General features: G+C 44.4%; 1 protein-coding gene across 8 annotated transcripts in view; it reads right to left on the bottom strand.

Moving 5' to 3' along the window:
• NSUN6 (NOP2/Sun RNA methyltransferase 6) overlaps window positions 1-20641 on the bottom strand; it is a 154750-nt gene that overhangs the window by 79452 nt on the left and 54657 nt on the right. For 4 of the 8 annotated variants that reach the window (XM_029588741.1, XM_029588738.1, XM_029588737.1 and 1 more), the window contains exons 2-5: window positions 16985-17100; window positions 8078-8233; window positions 2383-2442; window positions 1002-1081 (exon numbers count right to left, since the gene is read on the bottom strand). In XM_029588741.1, the coding sequence (XP_029444601.1) occupies window positions 1002-1081; window positions 2383-2442; window positions 8078-8233; window positions 16985-17071 (383 nt within the window). In that variant the 5' untranslated portion in view covers window positions 17072-17100. Of the gene's footprint in view, window positions 1-1001; window positions 1082-2382; window positions 2443-8077; window positions 8234-15878; window positions 15933-16984; window positions 17101-20641 lie in introns of those variants that run through there. The other 4 variants (XM_029588743.1, XM_029588742.1, XM_029588736.1 and 1 more) reach the window with 4 other exon arrangements.

The raw sequence follows: 20641 nt of genomic DNA, 5'->3' as shown, positions 1-20641 counted from the left end.
GCACAGTGGACCCTCCCTTCCCACCGGAAACGCACGCAGAGCAAAGGCTGTCCCGACAGCCGCGTTACCGCGGACCCGCAGGCACCACATGCAGCCCTCCGCGGCATCGCAGCCCCGACGAGAAGAGCCGAACAAGAAAAAATGAGGAAACAAAAAGAAAAAACCACTCCTTCCCGGCGACGGCGGTGCTCCACCTCCCCACCCCCCTACGAGGAACAGGAGAGACGAGGCACAAACAAAAGAACAGTCAGCGTAGTTCTTTTTCCCACACACAGACACAGTTACCGGCAAAGCAGGTCTGGGCCCAGCTGGGGGGAGTGAACCGGGCACCCTGGTGTCACCCCCAGCACTGATGGACGCTGGAAGTGGAGCTCCCCCACGTGTCAGCAGCCTCAACCAGAGGGGATGGTCCCCTCAGGATCTCGCTACCCTCTGGGAGGCAGGCTCGGTGACCAGCAGGCAAGCCTCTGCGGTCCGAGCCCTAATCTGTTTTCTTCCTTCTCTTGCTGATCTTTCTTTTTTTTTTTTTTTTTTACACTATCTACCACCAAAATCTAGGCCTCAGCACAGACTGTAGGTTTGGCACCCTCTCCACCTGCTAGGAGACAGAAGAATACTGCCGGACTGTAGGTGGCACCAGCCTAGATATAGGCAGAGTTTTTGCTTGTAAACTTCTGTTTCCATCTGCTAGAGGGGGGGGGGCCAAACCCAGGAGTCTGGACTGATCCGGGTACGTACAGGGAATGGGTTTTAGAAAAAGTCTCTGGTGATCTTTCTTCTCTCACGATCTGCAGGTCTCTTCCAAGCTGCCTGCATCTCTTGAGTGGAGGAAAGTTCCTGACTGATGGATGCATATCGTTGTCCGAGCATGCTACTGAGCTGTGTGGTAGGTTCACACCACCACTCTTCATCACACACATTGCAATAGCATGAGAGATTCTAGATGCCCAATAGGATGAAGAAAATCAAATTACTTACTGGAAGTGGAAAAAATTACAAACCTGGGACCGATAACTGGGATCAGTAAAACATCCAGCAGTCTAGGGTGCTGAAGGACTGGAACATTAAGCCCATCAAATTGCTGTTCAAAAACACAAATGCACATTTGTGGGAAGTCAGGTGTTAGCTTGAAGTTGTGCTACCAAATACTCAGTTCAGAGAGAACTTTTCAGCTGTGTAGTATGCTTCAAATGCCCCAAAACTTGAAATCAGTCAAACTGACTGACCAGCTCAAGGTTTTCCTTTGTTTCACAGCAAATTCTGCATCTGAAATTTTCCATTAGTAGCAGCCTCCAAACATGTAGGTAAACAAAGACATTTTTCCCTTCACAGGCCCAAGCTTCAGACCTGATAGATAAGTCACATTGTATACACCATTCTTACTGAAGGGCAAAAGAGAAGGTAAGCAGGTAAAGACAAAAGACAGGGAGCAAACAACTGGTGAACTGTGACATGCCACAGTCAGTCATTCACAAGCAGGGGACTCTCTTTAATAAACTCTTTAAGGGCAACTGTCAAAGCTATTTCCAGGGGTTAAACAGATTACCCTGTGGCAAACTAAAATGTCTGCATTTATGCAAATTGAGAGGTTAGATGTGTAGTTATCTAAACAAAGAATACCATATTCCTATGTTGCAGAATGGAATGTATTTTTTACTCAGTTACCATCAGATATTCAGCAAAGTTTGGCTGATCTGTAATATTCTGTGGAACTGGAGTAAATCTCTATCAAATAAGATTTAATGAACTATTGACAGATACCTGCTGGTATTTTACTGTTACCTTGATGTCAGTTCCAGCCTTTTATTCCTCCAACGGACGGTGTGAGGCAGGGATGTTTGTATGTGGTGAGTATGGTTTATTTGTGGAGTGGAGTGTTGTGAGGTTGTTGATGCCTATTTGGATGGATATTTGGTACTGTGTGGCCTGGTAAAAGTGATTGTGTGGGATGTTTGGTATGTTAGTGTTATGCTGTTGTTAGGTTGCACTGCATTTAAAGTGTAAAACTGTGGGTTTTCATATTGTAAGATGATCTTATAGCGTTATTTTCTATATATTTTACTGCATATTTGTGCTACAATAAAGATATAATTTTGTCTGTGATACCTCTTGCTGTTTGTTGTAATATGCATCCTTGCAGAATAAAAATTACTTTAAAAAACCCCACACCAGTGTAGCCCCAATAACCAATCAAACAAACAGGGGGAGTGAGGGAAGTGTTAGTGTTAATGATAACATGTATTTTTATCTGTAATTTGGAACCAAAGTTCTTGCACAAATCTACAGTACCATATATTTGTGATCCAAAACATGCACTCCAACACAATGGACTAGATCCAATAAACTTAGAAAAGAGAAAAGAATAGAGACATTTACTCTTACCAGATAATTTCCTTTCCTTGAGTCCAGCCAGACCAGTCCAGAACGATGGGTTATGTTTCCCTACCAACAGATGGAGACAAAGAATAAAAAGTTTCCTGACATCACTTCTTATAGGGTCTTGTGCTGTGCTCAGCTTGCCAGTATTCTATGTAACAAACTAAGAAAGAAATCAGACCATACTGCCCTACCAAAGAAACAAAAAGAGTTTCCAGGGAACAATCAAGAAGAAATATAACATAGAAAAAGATAGGAATCTGAGCAGATCACTCAACTGAGCAAAGAAGTCCATGGCTCCACCAGCACTGATACTGACCAACACATTTTTCCAGCATGAGCCACTAAAATCACAACCACTCCACAGAAAGAGCAGATTAATCATTGGCAGTCCAGGAGGTTTCTGGGCTGGTCTGGCTGGATTCAAGGAAAGGAAATTATATGGTAAGAGTAAATTTCTCCTTCCTCACAATCCAGTCAGGCCAGTCCTTACACATGGAATGTACCCATGCTGCTACTCATATGGGTGAGACTGCCAACCCCGCACTCAGCATCCTTGAGCCAAATGCTGCTTATTCCTTGGCCCAGATGTCAAGACAATAATGTTTTGAAAGGGAATGCAATGACAACCAAGTTGCCACCTTGCAAATGTCTACCAGTGACACCAAACAGAACTCTGTCCAAGATGCCATCTTTGCTCAAGTCAAGCAAGTCCTCAGTCTCTCAGGAAAAGGCAACTCCTTGACTACACAGGCAATGCCTATAGTTTCCTTAATCCATTGGGCTAGTGAGCTTTGGACGCTGCTTCACCTTTCTGGAATCACTGAAAAGGACAAACAGATAATCTGACTTCCTAAATTCATTAGTCACCTTCAAGTACTGCAACAAAATTCTTTTCACATTCAAATGTTGTAACAAACAATATTTGTCTCCACATACAGCCCTCTGAAAAAGTGACAAACAAACCATCTGATTCAGATAAAATGCCAAAACCACCTTGGAAAGGAAGGAATGTATACCACCTTGTCTGAAATGCCCAGAAAGGGCTACCTACAAGACAGAACTTGAATCTCTGAAATACGCCTGAACAAATTGCCACCAAAAACACCGAGTAAGAATTTTAATTGAAGCCTTCCTCATTGGTTCAAATGGCTGACCGGTAAGGTATCTCAACACCAGATTCAGATTCCAGGCAGGAACTAGATCTCTTGGGCTGAATATGCTTTACACTACAAAGGAACCAAGATATGCCCAGCCACAGACTCACCCCCCTCCCCAAACCACCTCTGTAACGAGCAACAGTCACCATTGGCACTTTCAGGAGTTCAGGGCTAAGACCTTATTGAAACCCTTCTGTAGGAATTCCAAAATCGAAGGCAGCAAGGCTCTTTTGGTCAACAGTCCCTTACTCGTACACCAGACTTCAAATACTTTCCAAATTCTTCCATACGCCAAGGACATAGAAACTTTTTTGGCATGTATGAGAGTAATCACCACTCCTTGACTAAGCGAACACTTTCAAGGGCCTGGCCATAAGACAAAACTGAGATGGCTCTTGGGGTACCATCAAACCCTTGCATAGCAACTCTCTAGACTGTGGTAATACCATTGGATTGTCATCAGCATTCTTACTAGATCTGCATACCAGGATGACTTGGCTAATCAAGCCCACCAAAATCACCAGTCTCCAATGCTTGAAGATCTTCTGCAAAATCATGCCTACCAAGGGCCAAAGCAGAAACACATAAAGACAACTTTTCAGCGGCCACTTCTGAATTAGCGCATCCAAATTCAATGATTCCACTGGCTTTCCCCATCTGTGGCAAGGAATGGGTCAGAGAACGCTTGGCCTTCTTGAAAGCAGATTAGACAGCCAATGATTGGTGAGGCAGCTGACACTTGTCAAAGCCGAGAGCCTTCTTGACGAGATAGACCGCGTCTGCCTTCTGTTCACAGAGGCACTGTGAAGGGGGTGTTTCCACATGCTAAACAGTAACTCCACAAGCCTCTCATGCACTGGAATGCTCCAGAAACTGGAGGATATCGAGCATTTTGTGCCTGGTATCCTCTTCTGTCATTAACTGAAAGGGGATGGCTTCCGCCACCAACCAGACAAACCCTGAGAAAGCAAGATTCTTTGCTCCTCTGGAGGAGATGGATCTGAAGGAAGCCCATCAAAATCATAGTCAGAGACCACGGATGTCCCCCAGGGGGTCATACATGCCCTCATTCCACTGTTATCAACTGGGTATGGGGCCCTAGGTGGCCTGCCCGTCCAGTAGTGCAAGATGTGGGATCACAGACCCCAGTTGTTTTTGCCGTTCTAGGGGGACCCGGCTATGATGACCGGAATGGCAGGAGTTGGCAGCAGTGCCCCACAGAGCATTGATGTCGCCCTAGGAACTGACATCACCTGGGTCAATAACACGCCAATAAGCGAGTGCAGGGATTCCAGCAGCGGCTTGAGGGGCAACGTGCCAGTGTCATCAGTGCTGCACACAGAGGCCATGCATTGCCTTCTCAATGGACAGCTGCACATGCTTCTCCAATTCCTCCTCGAACATCGCCGATGCCAAGGCAGGCTGGGATGCAGGAGGTGTAACCAGCTCCTTTTTGGAATCAAGATAAGGATTGGTGGTTGGCATCAGGACTGATGGAATCCATGGCATATCCCTGACATTGATGGTGGATGGCGCTCCTCGCCGCGTAGTCATTTTGGAGGCATCACAGCATGAATTGGTGCATCCCCATGCTCGGCACCATGCACTGATGGGGACAAATGCTGATACTTCTTCGGCTTCCCTTGATGCTCGGCACGGTTCTTCCCCAGTGCCGAGGTCAAGGACATAAGAACATAAAAACATGCCATACTGGGTCAGACCAAGGGTCCATCAAACCCAGCATCCTGTTTCCAACAGTGGCCAATCCAGGCCATAAGAACCTGGCAAGTACCCAAAAACTAAGTCTATTTCATGTTACCGTTGCCAGTAATAGCAATGGCCATTTTCCAAGTCATCTTAATCAATAGCAAGTAATGGACTTCTCCTCCAAGAACTCATCCAATCCTTTTTTAAACACAGCTATACTAACTGCACTAACCATATCCTCTGGCAACAAATTCCAGTTTAATTGTGCGTTGAGTGAAGAAGAACTTTCTCCGATTAGTTTTAAATGTGCCACATGCTAACTTCATGGAGTGCCCCCTAGTCTTTCTATTATCTGAAAGACTAACTAACCGATTCACATCTACACATTCTAGACCTCTCATGATTTTAAACACCTCTATCATATCCCCCCTCAGCCGTCTCTTCTCCAAGCTGAAAAGTCCTAACCTCTTTAGTCTTTACTCATAAGGGAGCTGTTCCATTCTCTTATCATTTTGGTCGCCCTTCTCTGTACCAGGGAACCTGAAGCCCTCGACCTGGAGGAACCTGATGATGGCCGGTCGGCGTGCCTTTCAGTTGATGACCTAGATGAAACTGACAACCTTGCCAATTTTGAATGCTCTGGGTCCATCGGTGCGGCTCCAAGGTCCCTCGATGCTGATGGATCCGTCTCCCCAGCCCGAAGAGGCGCTCCGTATTATCAAGTCAGACTTTACTTCCCTTCGGGATTATCTTGGCACATTTGCTGCAACCCCCGTCATGCAATGCCCCAAGGCAGAGAACACATCTATCATAGTGGTCCGTGATAGACATGGTCCTCGTACACCTGGGCATCGCATAAAACTAGACGTGGACATGCCATCATGACATAATAGGGACATGAGATCAAAACTGATGGTGGCAGCCATTGATGGCCAGTAAGCACCAAGCATACTGCTCCCCCAGGGGCATCAACAACGAAAATAAAGTTACCAATAAATATCAAAAAACCTTTCTAGGACATTAACAGGAGAACTAGGGAGACCCCACGTTGACTGCACAAGGCCCAAAAAAGAATTGCAAGAAAAATTTAGAAATTGAAAAGTAGGCCAAAAAGTTGGTAAAGTGAGGCTCTCACCCAACCATGAAACAATAGGCTCCATGGAAAAGAAGAGATTGAAGGGGACCCCATGTGGATGCGTGGTATAATGCATGCAGAGCTTGCTCAATGAGGCTCAATCAAAGTTCTAGCAACTTTGACATAAATTTTTCGTACCGGGCTCCATCCCATGTCGTCACCCATTGTTGGGTTTGTGGCATATTGTGGACTCTTGGTCAAAGTGGTGATGACTCCTCCCACAGGGAGGGGCCTCATGGGGAACCACAACGATAGGCTAGACTCTAGTAAGCAGACAGTGAGGAAAGAAAGCTTTATTGAACTGATGTAAGTTGAATCTTGCTTCAAGGAAGGGATAGTACTGTAGACCAGCGATATCACAGTAAGCTCAGACAGTCTCTATAGATGATGGTCTCACCCGGATGTAGCAAGGTTGGGTAGTGTTCCGCAGCGCGGGATAAGCCGAACCTGAAGGGTGGAATAAGGAGAGCTGGAGCGTAGCGATACTCACAGAGAGGCAGTGCTAGTAACTTCCTTGGTGGCAGAATGGAAAGGGGGACCTAAGGTCCAAGGTGCAGGATACCCTGTGCAGGATAGGCCCTCGAGGAGCGAATACCTAAGAGTACCGAGGAATCCTGGTAGAAGTAGATAGGACCCCCGAGGAGCAGGTGTCCTTAGGTTAGGTAGTAGAACCCCGAAGGGCAGATAGAAGCGAGAGGCCCCCGAGAAGCAGGTACCCAGAGCTTCTGTAGAAGCGAGTTACCCCGGAGGGTAGTGAGGAATCCAAGCGAGCAGCTTAGAAGCGGTCAGAGTAGCAAAACTGAAATTCTTGCTAACTCATTGGGCTAGAGCGGAGCGGAGGTTTAAATACCCGGAGGTACTGACATCATGAGGTGAGGACGACCCCGAAGTTCCCACCATGACGTATTCAAAGGCGTAGGTGGCGTGCGCGCGCCTAGGAGGCCTCAGGAAGAAGCATGGTGGACAGGGACGCCCATTTTGTGTCGGAGACGCCGAGGGTTTCGGCAATCAGCACCGGAGGCAGCCATCCTTGCCAGGGAGGAGGAAAAGGGTAGAAGAGAGGTGAGGCAGAGCGGTCGCAGCCGTCTGCGACCGACGGACGCAACACCAATGTGTGAGGACTGCCATCCTGCTTGTGTTCAGAGAAAAATGACAGCCTACATTTATTTTATAGCATCTCTCTCCAAAGAATACCAGTGCTGGCTCCTATAGAAACCTAATGTTTTCAATACATTATTCCCCTAAAACCAGTGTCTCCTCTCTTTAGCATTTTCTAGGCAGTAGTAAGGACATTTTACAGAGATAAGGAAATAGTTTTCTGCACCATTTTCCAGTTGAAAGATTTCCACAACAAATGTTTTGGTTCTTGGGAACCAGATACCACCCAGGATCTGTGATTAACCAAAGAGTAAAGGTGACCTCTGTTCAGATCCACTATGTGTACACATAACCAAATTGTGCTTTTGGAAAAATGTGACTAGTATTGAATTTTTCACTTTTCTTCCCATTCCCAACAATTTCACTGACAAGTACTCTCAAGGCTTGAGCTAACAACCTTCCAATTTCAGGGTGATGACATCTGCTGTTCTGTGCTACAAAAGCAGGTCCCAGCATTTTTGCTATGGTGATTTGAAAACTCTTAAGAAAATCAAGCCTACTTCTGTTTCTTAAGACTATTTTACAAAATATTTAGGCAAACCTTATGTATCTCCTCTACCAGTAGCTGTTTCACTTGCTCCACAGGGGCCAACAGGGTATTAACTCTGACAGTTGTAAAAGCTGGAGGGTGTGACAGCTGACTTAATAAATTTTCAAACTTTCTTTCCGCTTCTTGCATTCCCACAGAAGCTAAAAGCTGAAAAAAAAAATTCAATTAAGATATGTCAGTTGCTTTTGAATTACACTTCTCTGCACATAATCAAATCAGATGTTTTCATACTGATTTTTATTCCTTGGCATTCCTGATAATCCTTAGCACCTTGATGAGACCATACTAATAATGAGCATTCTTATGCAAATTGCCCAGCTTATCTGTTATTTTGTCAGCAATCAAATGGCACAAAAGAGTTTAGACATTTAAATATGAAGCTTTAAAAGTTAATTATTTTCTTTTTAAAATTAAATAAGGCCTCTCTGTGATAGCATGTCTGCCATTCACACAAAGATTTTTCTTGCAAATTTAAAAATAAATCAGGTTTACTTACAATAAAGTTCTAAAATATAGATAATTACTTCAAGTGAAATGCAAGATGTATACATTAAATTATTATGCTACATACATCAGAAAGAAAAAATGATGTGAAATTAGGTTCTTACTTAATAATTTCCTTTTCTTCATTCCTGCCAAACCAGTCCAGATAAGTGGGTTATGTCTTCCTGCCAGCAGATGGAGAAAGAGAAAAAGCTCAAAGCTGACTTAATGTCCCCTTTAAAGATCTGGTGCTGCTGTTTTTGGCTTACAAATCATCAGCAAGTAGCACATTTAAGACCAATCGGAGAAAATTCTTTTTCACTCAACGTACAATTAAGCTCTGGAATTGGTTGCCAGAGGATGTGGTTAGTGCGGTTAGTGTACCTGGGTTTAAAAAAGGTTTGGATAAGTTCTTGGAGGAGAAGTCCATTAACGGCTATTAATCAAGGTGACTTAAGGAATGACCTCAGCTAATACTGGCATCAGTAGCATAGGATCTTCTTAGTGTTTGGGTACTTGCCAGGTTCTTGTGATCTGGTTTGGCCTCTGTTGGAAACAGGATGCTGGGCTTGATGGACCCTTGGTCTGACCCAGCATGACAATTTCTTATGTTCTTATCATAACCAAAACTTGATACAGCCAGAAAACTTCACTCCATGGTTATTGCTCCAGAAATAAGAATCCTTACAACCAACTCTCAGTTAGGCCTATTACCTTCAGCATGGGCATGAAAGTACTCGCTGTTAGATTTCTGACCTTAGCTGAATAGGAGTCCTTGCTTCTATGATGTCTTTGGAAGGGCCCTGAACTAGTTTGAAAGGACTCAAGAAAAGCAAATTATCAGGCAAGAACCTAATTTCACATTCCTTATCGCCTCTGCCAGACCAATCCAGACAAGAGGGATATGCAGCCCAGGCGGAAAAAAGACACAATAGCACTTGAAGCACTTTGTTACGCGTCCCGTCAGCAGTAGGCCCACGTCCGGGCCTACCTCACCCCGGGAACCCAGCTGCCAGTCTCAGATCATCTTCGCTTGTGGCGGCGGGCAGCCACCTCCGTCCTCAAGTGCCTGCAGCCTCCTCTGCCGCTTCCAACTCCTCTGCGGTTCCTCCCTGCGCGGGCCACGGAGAGACGCCGCCATCCTGCCTCCTCTGGGCCCCGGCTTAGGCGCGCAACTCCTGCCCTTTTAAAGGGGCCGCAGCAGGAAAATAGCCCCCGGCCCTGGATGATGACATCACTGGGCCTTAGTATTTAAGGCAGGGCCTAGCCACTTGTTCCCAGCCTTGGCAACAGCTCTCCACTATTGCTCGTGTGCTCATTGCCCATCGTTCCTGGTTCCTTGCTCCTGACTCCGTTCCTGTTCCTGATTGCTCATTGGTCTCCTTCTTGTTCCCTTGGACTGATCTTCTGGCTTTGACCCCTGCTTCATTGGACTACACTTGGACTGATCTTCTGGCTTTGACCCCTGCTTCGTTGGATTACGCTTGGACTGATCCTTTGGCTTTGACCCTTGCTCTGCTTCCTGGTACCTTGCTTGCTCAGCCGCCTGCCCCGACTCCAGCTTGCCTTGATCTTGTCTACGGTATCCCTCGAACTTGGCCTTTCAGGCTTCGGCCTATTGCTACCTGGACGCCTACTGCCTTGCCCTGTTCCTGTCAGCGTCCAGGTCTCTGGATCCCTGCCTCGTCCGGACAGTCCTCAGTCCTCTGATACATCTGCTGGTCCCTGGCGAACCCTTGCTTTCCACCTACTGGGAGTCATCATACGGAGGCCCGCCTAAGACCAGCCAGCGCCAGCACCCAAGAGCTCAAACTGCGGGGAACGAGGGCTGGTATTGGCGAAGCTCCAGTTGGCCTCCGTCTCCTAGTCTGCTCCGCCTCCTGACAGTGGGGACCCGTAGGGCTTGCCCTACAAGTAGCATCAACCCCACCTCGGGCCAAGGGTCCACCACCAGCGCAACACTCTTTGCCTGCACCCTCCACTGAAGTACTTAGACCAGGGATGTAATGGGGGCAAGGGCACTGCCCTGCCATTATCTTTTGGAAGGACAAATTCTGATTCTGCCTATGAGGAATCCATCCACATCATTAAGTGGGGTCACTGAGACCTAAAAGCTCTTGCTGGAGTGGGCCAACATGCTCCTTTCCTCGATTACTCCTGAAAGTGATGCCTTAGAACTCATTGGGATTTAACAAGACACAATAATAGATCAAAGATTTATCTGAGAATAAAATGGTCACCTACAAATATCTCAAAGGTAGCCTACAATGGACTTGTAGTGGTCATCCTCATCCCTGCTACATCGCCTAACTTTCTTACTCTTTTAAATGAGAAATGCCCAATTGCAACAGGAGTGAAGCACTACCCTCCAAAACAAAGGGTGATTTGGATTCAGAGATACCCTTTCCTTTAAATTTATCAAAAGCACTAAGGACTTAAACAAGTCTCAAAGAGATGCTATCCTACAAAGAGAGAAAGAGGTGCCAGATCTCTTCAAACTAAGCTCATGTTCAGAATTTGCTAAGGAGTTAGCAGTCTCTGTTATAGTTGTGGGTGGATCCTTGGGCCGGTGGCAGATGACCACGCCCCCGGGGGAAGATCCCGAAAGGGACCACAGGTCAGGCTCAGAGTTTGGAGACAGATACACACTAGTTCTTTTATTAAACAATATATTGAACTACCAGAGATGGCAGTAGTGAGCTGGAAAGCCCGGCTGGGCTGTAGTCCCTCAGATACTGGAACAGCGATCCCTGGAGGCTGAGCTGTAGAGAAACTGAGATATAGTGAGTAGGCAGGGTATGCAGATGGTAACACTCACACAATGTCCCAATAAAGCCCAGGCACTGGAATGTATAGGCCCTCGAGGAGCGAGTACCTGGTTCCAGAGAAAGCTCAGAGAGAACGATGGTAACTCACTGATGTAGCTGGTATAGTTGGTAGTGATGACTTCCAGGCAGAAGAGTATATGAAGCAAGTCTGGGAACAAGTGCCCTCGAGGAGCGAGCACTGGTTCCAGACTGCATCTGAAAAACAAAGTAGAGAGCGAGGCCCTAGAGGAGAGGGTACCTCTGGTAAGTCCGAGGAGGAAGAGTTGCTTAGAAAGACAAAGCGAGTCTGTTGTCAATCCTTGCTAACTCGATGTGTTAGCAAATACTGAAACCTTAAATATCCGTCGCAGGTGACGTCATCTTCGGGGAATGCCCTTGAGGTTCGCGCCATAGCCGGTACTTCAGTTGGGGACGCGCCGCGCGCGCACCCCTAGGCCTCCAGGAACATGGCGGATAGCAGCGTTGAGCCGGTCCGGGAATGCCCGAAGACTTGCGGTAGAAGAATGCCGTGGCAGTCAATCTTCCCGCAGTCGGAGAGGGAGGCACCAGAGAGGTAAGGAGGGTGGAGAGAGGGCATCGGGCACCAACGGACACAACAGCTCACTTCTGAGTCAAGGAGTCCTCCCACAGTGGAGGGCTTTGGATTTTGAGTCTTTGGGAGAAAGTGTCTAAATCTGAGAGAGTAGGGACAGAGCTTCCCTGCTTGTGTCTCTTGTAACAAGCCAGAGCCAGTCTCTTCCCTCTGTGAGATTGCGAGTTATGCCTTCATCCTAATCTCCTTTGGTGGAAGGACAAAATTAAAAGAATGGATCACTCAACCGGAAATAGTCTTCTCCGTGAACTGACTTTGCAAAGCTCCAAACTATAAGATCTGCTGCGTAATCTACCTTCACATCACCAAAGGCAGTAACCCCCTGATATTACATTTCTTCACTATGTAGTCTGGCTCTCAACAGTCAAGAAGGGGATCTTCTAGGGAGGAATCCTCTGACTAGTGTAAAGGAGCACCCGTTTGCACCTTCAGAACTCAGTCCAGGAAATGCACAGGTTTTCGGGAGATATACATGCCAGTCCTGGTTCTACCAGGAAATTTGAATTTCCCTGGTTACAGCTTTCCTTTTTCGGCTGAAGAACTTGTTCATCTAGTCACTTCTTCTGGCTGGTCTGAAATCCACTCATGGAAATGCACTACCTGCCCCCAGTAGGGCAAAGGCCATGTTTGCTGATCCTTACATTTCAGGGTCTCAAGAGTGTCAGTTCAAAACATTTGTCTGTATGGTGAAGGTGCTGGCCATGTGGCTACTGCTCGCTCCTGCAGGGGGACTCTATCCAGACCAAATCTTACTCACTTACCAGGTACTTTGAGACCTACTTCTTCTCATTAGCTAAAGGTGTTACCTCAACCTCTACTGCTTAGGCTGCCTTTTTTTGAGCTAGAAGCCAGGATTTCTGCAATGTTACATGGCCAGCTCTGGCCCTCTGCCTAGATCTATACTCCTTGGTTCTGAACTAGGATTCCTATCCATGATTCAGCTGACCTGGATCATTACTGCCTTCTCAACTTATAAGTGGAGGAGAAGCACAGTGGTTAGAGCAGCAGGCTACGAATCAGGGTTCAGATACCACTGCCACTCCTTGTGACCCTGGGCAAATCACTTTACCCTCCATTGCCTCAGGTACAAACTTAGATTGTGAGCCCTTTGGGGATAGAGAAATAATTATACTACCTGAATAATATTTGCTTTGAAGAGCTGAAAAGCAGGATATAAAAAAATCAAATAAGGCTTACACCTGCAGTGCAATAAAACCCTGAAGGAGAGTCAAGATCCGTTTTCAGACTGAACCTTGTTTGATCTGCCATTCCTTTCTCTGAGTTTTTTTTTAATTATTTCATACCAGAGACACTGTAAGGAGAAATGACCTGCAGAAGGACACAAGGTGTGACTGTGGGAACCCTGGCTGCCCTGGTGCTCTAACCACCAGACCACCCACTTTTTTTTTTTTTTTTTTTTTTTTTTAATTATTCCCTTTAACTCCAAGTAGTCCTGGATGATAGTCTATTGCTTGGAGGGATTTTCAGTTATAGAATGCTCTCAGCAACTTTATGTCTGGGATGGCATGGAGTCCAATAGGATAAAGATCCTGCAAGAGAATAAATGCACATTCAAATCTTTATGGGTACAAATCCCTTGTGTGTTGGGGAAGAGTTTAGCGATAGCAGTATACTACCATCCACCTGTCCAAAATGATGAAATGGACAGTGAAATGCTAAGAAAAATTAGGGAAGCTAACCAAATTGATAGTGTAGTAATAATGGGCGATTTCAATTACCCCAGTATTGATTGGGTAAGTGTAACATGCTAGAGAGATAACATTCTTGGATGGAATAAACGACAGTTTTATGTTACAACTGGTTTAGGAATCGATGAGGGAGGGAGCAATTTTAGATCTAATTCTCAGTGGAGTGCAGGATTTGGTAAGAGAGGTAACAGCGATGGGGCCACTTGGCAATAGTGATCATACATTCTTAAGCCTTTCTTTCTTCCCAGCAATCTATGCTTCCAAGTTTACTTTCCCTGTTGAATGTAACTTTGTTCTTCCTGCTCAAACTATGGTTTTTGGTTACAGTTTATGGTTCAGTTCCCCAATTCGATGTAAACCGATCTGATATGGTCCTCTACCATGAAGGTCGGTATAGAAAAGTGTTAAATAAATAATATGATAAAATTTGAATTAATGACTGGAAGGGGGACAGTAAATACATCCACAGCTCTAGCACTAAACCTTCAAAAGGGAAACTTTGATAAAATGAGAAAAAAAAGTTTGAAAAAACAAACAAACCTGAAAGGTGCAGTTACAAAGGTTAAGAGTGTGCAACAGGAATGGACATTGTTAAAAAATACCATCTTAGAAGCATAGTCTAGATGTATTGCACACATTAAGAAAGGTGGAAGGAAGGTCAAACGATTGCCAGCATGGCCAGAAAGTGAAATGAAAGAGGCTATTTTAACCAAAAGATCTTCATTAAAAAACTGGAAGGAGGATACATCAGAAGAAAACAGGATGAAATATAAGCACTGGCAAATTAAATGTAAGACAGGCTAAGAGAGGGTTTGAAAAGAAGTTGGACAGAGGCAAAAACTCATAATAAAAACCTTTTAAAATATATCCAAAGCAGAAAGCCTGCAAGGGAGTTGGTTGGACCATTAGATGATCGAGGGGTTGAAGGGGCACTTAAGGAACATAAGGCTATTGAGGGGAAGGCTAAACACATTATTTGCTTCGGTGTTTACTGAAGAGGATGTTGGGGAAATACCTGTTCCAGAGACAGTTTCAGGGGTGACAATTCAGATGAAATTAACTAGTCACGGTGAACCTGGAAGATGTGGTAGGTCAGATTGACAAACTGAAGTAAATCACCTTGCGAATTTGATTCCCCCTACGCCGGTAGTGGTAATTCTTGATGCTCTCTGGGATCTGGTGGCCAGTATTGGGCTTGCTGGCATTTCACGTTCAGCTAAGGTGGATTCCCTATCAACTAGATTGGACTCCCATTTTGTGGTTTGTGAAACTTACCAACAGGAAATTTTGTGTAAAATCTCTAAAGTGGAGGAAGATATTTCTTCTTTAAACAATGTCCAATCCTGCCTCATAAAAGAATGGGGTTACTTAACTGGTTACTTTTTTTCTGAACATGATCTTAGTTTAGTTATGAAGAGTTACTTCAGAAACTTGAACGCGCAGTTTATGGGTTTAAAAATCAGAATTGTTCCTAACTTGTCCGGTGAAACTCAGGAAAGAAGGAAAAGTTTTCCGTCATTGGGTCAAGAACTTTTTGCTTTGGGAGCCACTTTTCATTTGTGCTATATACCTGCAAAGGTTTAGTTAAATATCACAATGATTCTTTCTTCCTGAGCAATTACAAAGTTTTGTACGTTCTATGAAAAGTTTTCTGTTCTCTAGTCTCCAGACAGCATTTGTTAATTAGGGCATGCAGCATATGTCTGCAGGTTTCATGCTAAGACAGTTTTCCTAATTAAGATTCCTTTATTTTCTCCTGTAAGTCTCTTCTTCCCCTTATAATACTATAATTGTGGTCTGCTGTGATAATTTTTATATTACTTTGTTCTCTTTTTTCCTGGAAGGAAGATATTTGTTTTCTATGCAAATTTAATTATGTGATTATTTAAAACTGAATAAATATAAAGCAAAAAAAATAATAATAATGCTAACAAGCAGATGTTTTCCTAGTAGAAAATTCACGTTGGATCCTTAACTCTGCCAGGACTAACTCAAAGGGGAATTAATATTATAAACTGATACATGAAAGTAAAGTATGTTTTTTGGTGTTCCACAGGTCAGCAAGAGTCAGTTACAATGCAAACCACTGTGACAGCAGCACTCTGGCTAGCAGGATCACAGAGGACTCTTTCAAAGAGGTACTGGGGCAGGTACTCAGCCAAAAGAAAATTGGTTCTTACCTGCTAATTTTCGTTCCTGTAGTACCAACGGTTCAGTCCAGACTCCTGGGTTTATTCATCCCTGCCAGCAGATGGAGACAGAGAAAAGCCTCGCTGACACTGCTTGATAATCCCTGGTGCCACCTGCAGTAAAGCAATATTAATCTGTACCCAAGCCAAAAAAACATTATATGCCAAAAATTGCTTAAAAGCTTGTAAAAAACTTGTAATGTATGAACAAACTAAGAACAGAAGCATGCTGTAAAGGATTATAGCTGAGTGGAAGACTCTCCCCCCTCCAACCCGGGTGGGTTCTGGACTGATCCGTTGGAACTACAGGAACGAAAATTAGTAGGTAAGAACCAATTTTCTTTTCCCTGTATGTACCCGGATCAGTGCAGACTCCTGGGGTGTACCAAAGCTTCCTATAGAGGGTGGGACTTGCAGAGTCCCGCTCGCAAGACACTTTCACCAAAAAAACGGGAATCCAAATTTCCCAAATCCAAATCCGTAATGCCTCGCAAAAGTGAGATTTTCAAGTCGCCGCCCTGCAAATCTCCTGCGGAGACACCAACTGAGCCTCCGCTCACGAAGCCGCCTGAGTCCGTAAACCCTCAGGAACTTGACGGCCCTTGAGAGTATACACTGACCCAATAGCATCCTTAAGCCACCTGCCAATGGTGGCCTTGGAGGCATGGACACCTTTCTTCGATCTGCTCCATAAAACAAAAAGATGATCCGACCACCTGAAATCATTAGTAACCTTGAGATAACGAAGCAAGGTTTATGCACCAGCCATCTGCTGGAGACAGAGAAATACTGCTCTACTGCAGGTGGCACCAGGGCTTATCAAGCAGTGTCAGCGAGGCTTTTCTCTGTCTCCATCTGCTGGCAGGGATGAATAAACCCAGGAGTCTGGACTGATCCGGGTACGTACAGGGAATGAATAGTTTTATAAAACTCTTGCTATAATGTTTCTTCCTTTTTTAGGCTAAGAGATGTAGAGCAACCCAATATCTCTTAACCGGACAAACACCCACCACTAAAACTAATGCCAAAGGCAATCTATGCCTACCACTGTTCAAAGCAAACTGTGCACTGCCTACTACTATACAGCTAATACACACCTCTTTATTTTTAAAGATGGTATTCCTCAAGTAATCTTCTACCTCAGCTCTCAATATGATTTTTGGAAACACAGACATTTTCTTCATAAACCTCTTTATGTTCTTCAGGTAACCAACTGAAACAAACAAGGAATTCATGTTCATCCATTTGGCCCATTCATGATACAAGTAACTTTCACAATCTCCCAATGGGCAATACTCATCATACACAGTGATACCTACGATTACTACCATTATATGCAAAAGCGCTTGTCATATCATAACACTCAGCTTGACCATGGCAAATATAACCAACCATCAACAGTTGATACAACTCCAAATAGACAGTTACATCACTTCAGACAGGGAAGTTAAGTTAACACTTTGAGCACAGGGCAGACTGGGCTTAAGCAAAAACTGTACAATTTGACTACTTTTAGATTTGCATTTTAAATACAAGAGTGAAAACAGAGTTAAAAGCAAAACAGGGAGGTTGCAGTAGAGAAAAAACAAAAGATGGCAGGTCTCTCTGACGGCAATTCCAGAACTAGATCAGAGACTGACCATCCACAGAACATACATGTAAGTTGTGACTAGAAGCCGGTACAGTTGCAAGGCATGCATAGAACAGTACTCGTGAACTGTGGTACCAAGTAGGAGGTCTGCTAAATTGGGATACTTTATAAATTAGAAGCAGGCTTTTTTTTTTCCTGCAGCGGGTTTTTCATCACGCTGTCACCAACAAGGAACCATGATTTTTTTTTTTTTATCTTTGCTTCACATTCAGCTCTAGACGGGGTAGAAGCAAGGGTGGATGGGCAGTACTCAGAGGATGTGCACCAACACGGAAACATCACAGGCAGCCTGCCAGTGAGAGCCAGCTGGAATCCAAGAACTGCTTCCAGTCTCTCGCCGACTAATAATGCCGTGCATGCTCCCTGCAAGCTATCACTGCTTCCGGTTTCCCAGTGAATTCCAGTGTTGCCAGGTTTTAAGTGGGGTTTGTAGCCCAAAGTAAGAGACGTTATAGCCCAAAACTAGCCCAACTAACTAGCGAAAAAGGGATGTCTCAAGCCCAAACAAACAGTCCAGAGGACCAAATAAAGCTAATATAAATGGTATTTTCAATTATTTTATTTCTTATGTATTAAATCATGCAAACTTGTGTATTTACAGTATGTCAACAGGTGGATATACAAAACTGCATAAATACAATAAATATTGAAATTTATCCCTCACTACATTATACACAGAAGGACATGGAGAAATTACTACTTACCTGATAATTTCCTTTTCTTTAATGAAGACAGGTTAATCCACAACCAGTGGGTTAATGCACCTCGACCAGCAGATAGAGATGAGCAAAGCTGAAGTCATGGTATATATACCCCTGCACTGACATCAGCCCAACAGTATTCTCTGCAAAAGCCAACTGTGGACAACTATAAAAATACGTACTCATAACTATTAACAGACATCCATTCAAGCACTCACTTAACAGGAAAACACTGAGCTCAGACAAGAAGTGTAACATCACTAATCTAGGGACTGAATCTGACACTTACCAGAAATCCCCAAACATGCAACCACATAGGAGGTCAATAAAACCACCACCCGGCAGCCCAGGGTGGGAATGTGGATTAACCTGTCTTCATTAAAGAAAAGGAAAATTACCAGGTAAGTAATAATTTCTCTTTTCTTAGCATTCAGAGAGGTTAATCCACAACCAGTGGTATGTACCAAAGCTACTCTAGAACAGGGCGGGAGGCAGCCTGCGGTCCGATCAACAATCACACACTCGAAAGCTGCATACTCCAGGGCCTGCACATCCAAGCGGTAATACCTAGAAAAATATGTAAGGAGGACCACAGTGCAGCTCGGCAAATCTTTACAGAAGACAACAGTCTAATCTCTGCCCAATACCCTGCCTGAGCCCTAGTGGAATGAGCCCTAATCTGACTAGGCAATAGCTGCTCTGCATCCACATACACAACCATGATAATTTTATTTATTTATTTTTTACTTTTATATACCGATGTTCCTGTATAGGATACATATTGCACCGGTTTACATGAAACTGAACTGTCGCCGAAGGGCGGATACAATGAAACATGTGGTACAATGAACATGCGGAACATTAGAAATACACTATAATATAATAATAATAAAAAAATAATAATAAGATAATAATAATAATAATAAAATAGAAAACCTAGGGCTATGCCTGATGAAACTTCCAAATAATCTTTAGGAGAAAGTCATCATGACAGGAAAGGAGGCGTAACTGAAGGGTAACAGGAGAGAACTAACTATGCATGTGGGCAAGTTAAGAGGGAAGAAGTCCACAAAGTGCAATAAGACATTAAACTTAAGAGGATTCATAGAGGGACTACGTGACTTGTAGCTGTGTGAAAGTCCGCGGCTAGGTTAAGGAATTAATGTAATCTTTGTCTCCCGGAGAAGTCAAAGATCTGGGGGATATATGGAGTGCCGGTATAGATAAGAGGGCTTAGAGTCGCAAATCTGGTCTATAGTTGGACATAGACCAGGGGAGCCTTAGTGCGAGGAATTATCTCTCCGAAAAGGCCTGGCAGAAGAACCATGTTTTCAGTTTCTTTTTGAAAACCAGAGGGCAGGGTTCTTGGTGGAGGTCCGGCGGGAGCGAGTTCCAAAGGGGAGGACCAGCTGTGGAGAGGGCGTGTTTCCTTAAACAGGTTTTAGCAGGTGGGGTATAAAGTGTATCCTTGTATGCTCTTCTGATGGGTCTGTTTGAGATGTGCGGCCGTAGTTGGAAGGTTAGATTGAGGGGGGAGATATTATGCAAGGCCTTGTGGATCATCATGAGGGCTTTAAAGAGAATCCTGAATTTGATTGGTAACCAGTGAAGGTTCTGAAGGATGGGGGTGATATGTTCCCTTTTGTTGGCGTTTGTGAGAATCCTGGCCGTAGCGTTCTGGACCATCCATAGTGGTTTAATTGTGTTGGCGGGTAGACCCAGAAGGAGGGAGTTGCAGTAATCCACTTTAGATAGGATGATAGATTGTAGTACCAAGCGGAAGTCTCGGAGGTGTAGGAGTGGTTTTAGTTTTCTTAGTACCTGCAATTTGAAAAAGCATTCTTTGGTGGTGTTATTTACGAATTTTTTCAGGTTAAGTTGGTTGTCGAGCAGAACCCCCAGGCCTCTCACATGTGATGAATGATTAATTGATGTTTTGGCTAGTTGGGAAGAACTTGAGTAGTTGAGAAGAATGTTGTTGTTGTCATGAGCTATTAGTAGGATCTCGGTCTTGTTGGTATTGAGGACCAGGTTGAGGCTAGTGAGAAGTCGGTTGATTGCTAGAAGACAGTTATTCCAATGGGACCAGGTTTTGTGAAGAGACTCAGTGATAGGGATGAGGATCTGGATGTCGTCCGCATATAGGAAGTGAGTTAACTTTAGGTTAGTATGTAAATGGCAGAGCGGGAGGAGGTAGATGTTGAATAGAGTGGGTGAAAGAGATGATCCTTGGAGGACTCCCATGTTGGATCTGACTGGGTGTGATTCTTTATTGTTGATCCTCACCTTGTAAAACCTGTTTTCAAGGAAGGATTTGAATCAGTTGAATGCAGATCCTTTGATGCCAATGTCTGCTAGTCGCTGTAATAAGATCGTATGGTTCACGGTGTCGAAAGCTGCGG

Source organism: Rhinatrema bivittatum, chromosome 2 (assembly GCF_901001135.1).
Source record: "Rhinatrema bivittatum chromosome 2, aRhiBiv1.1, whole genome shotgun sequence".
NCBI classification, from domain to species: domain Eukaryota; kingdom Metazoa; phylum Chordata; class Amphibia; order Gymnophiona; family Rhinatrematidae; genus Rhinatrema; species Rhinatrema bivittatum.
Note: the sequence above shows the minus strand (reverse complement) of the source record. Positions and strands in the feature narration are given on the sequence as shown.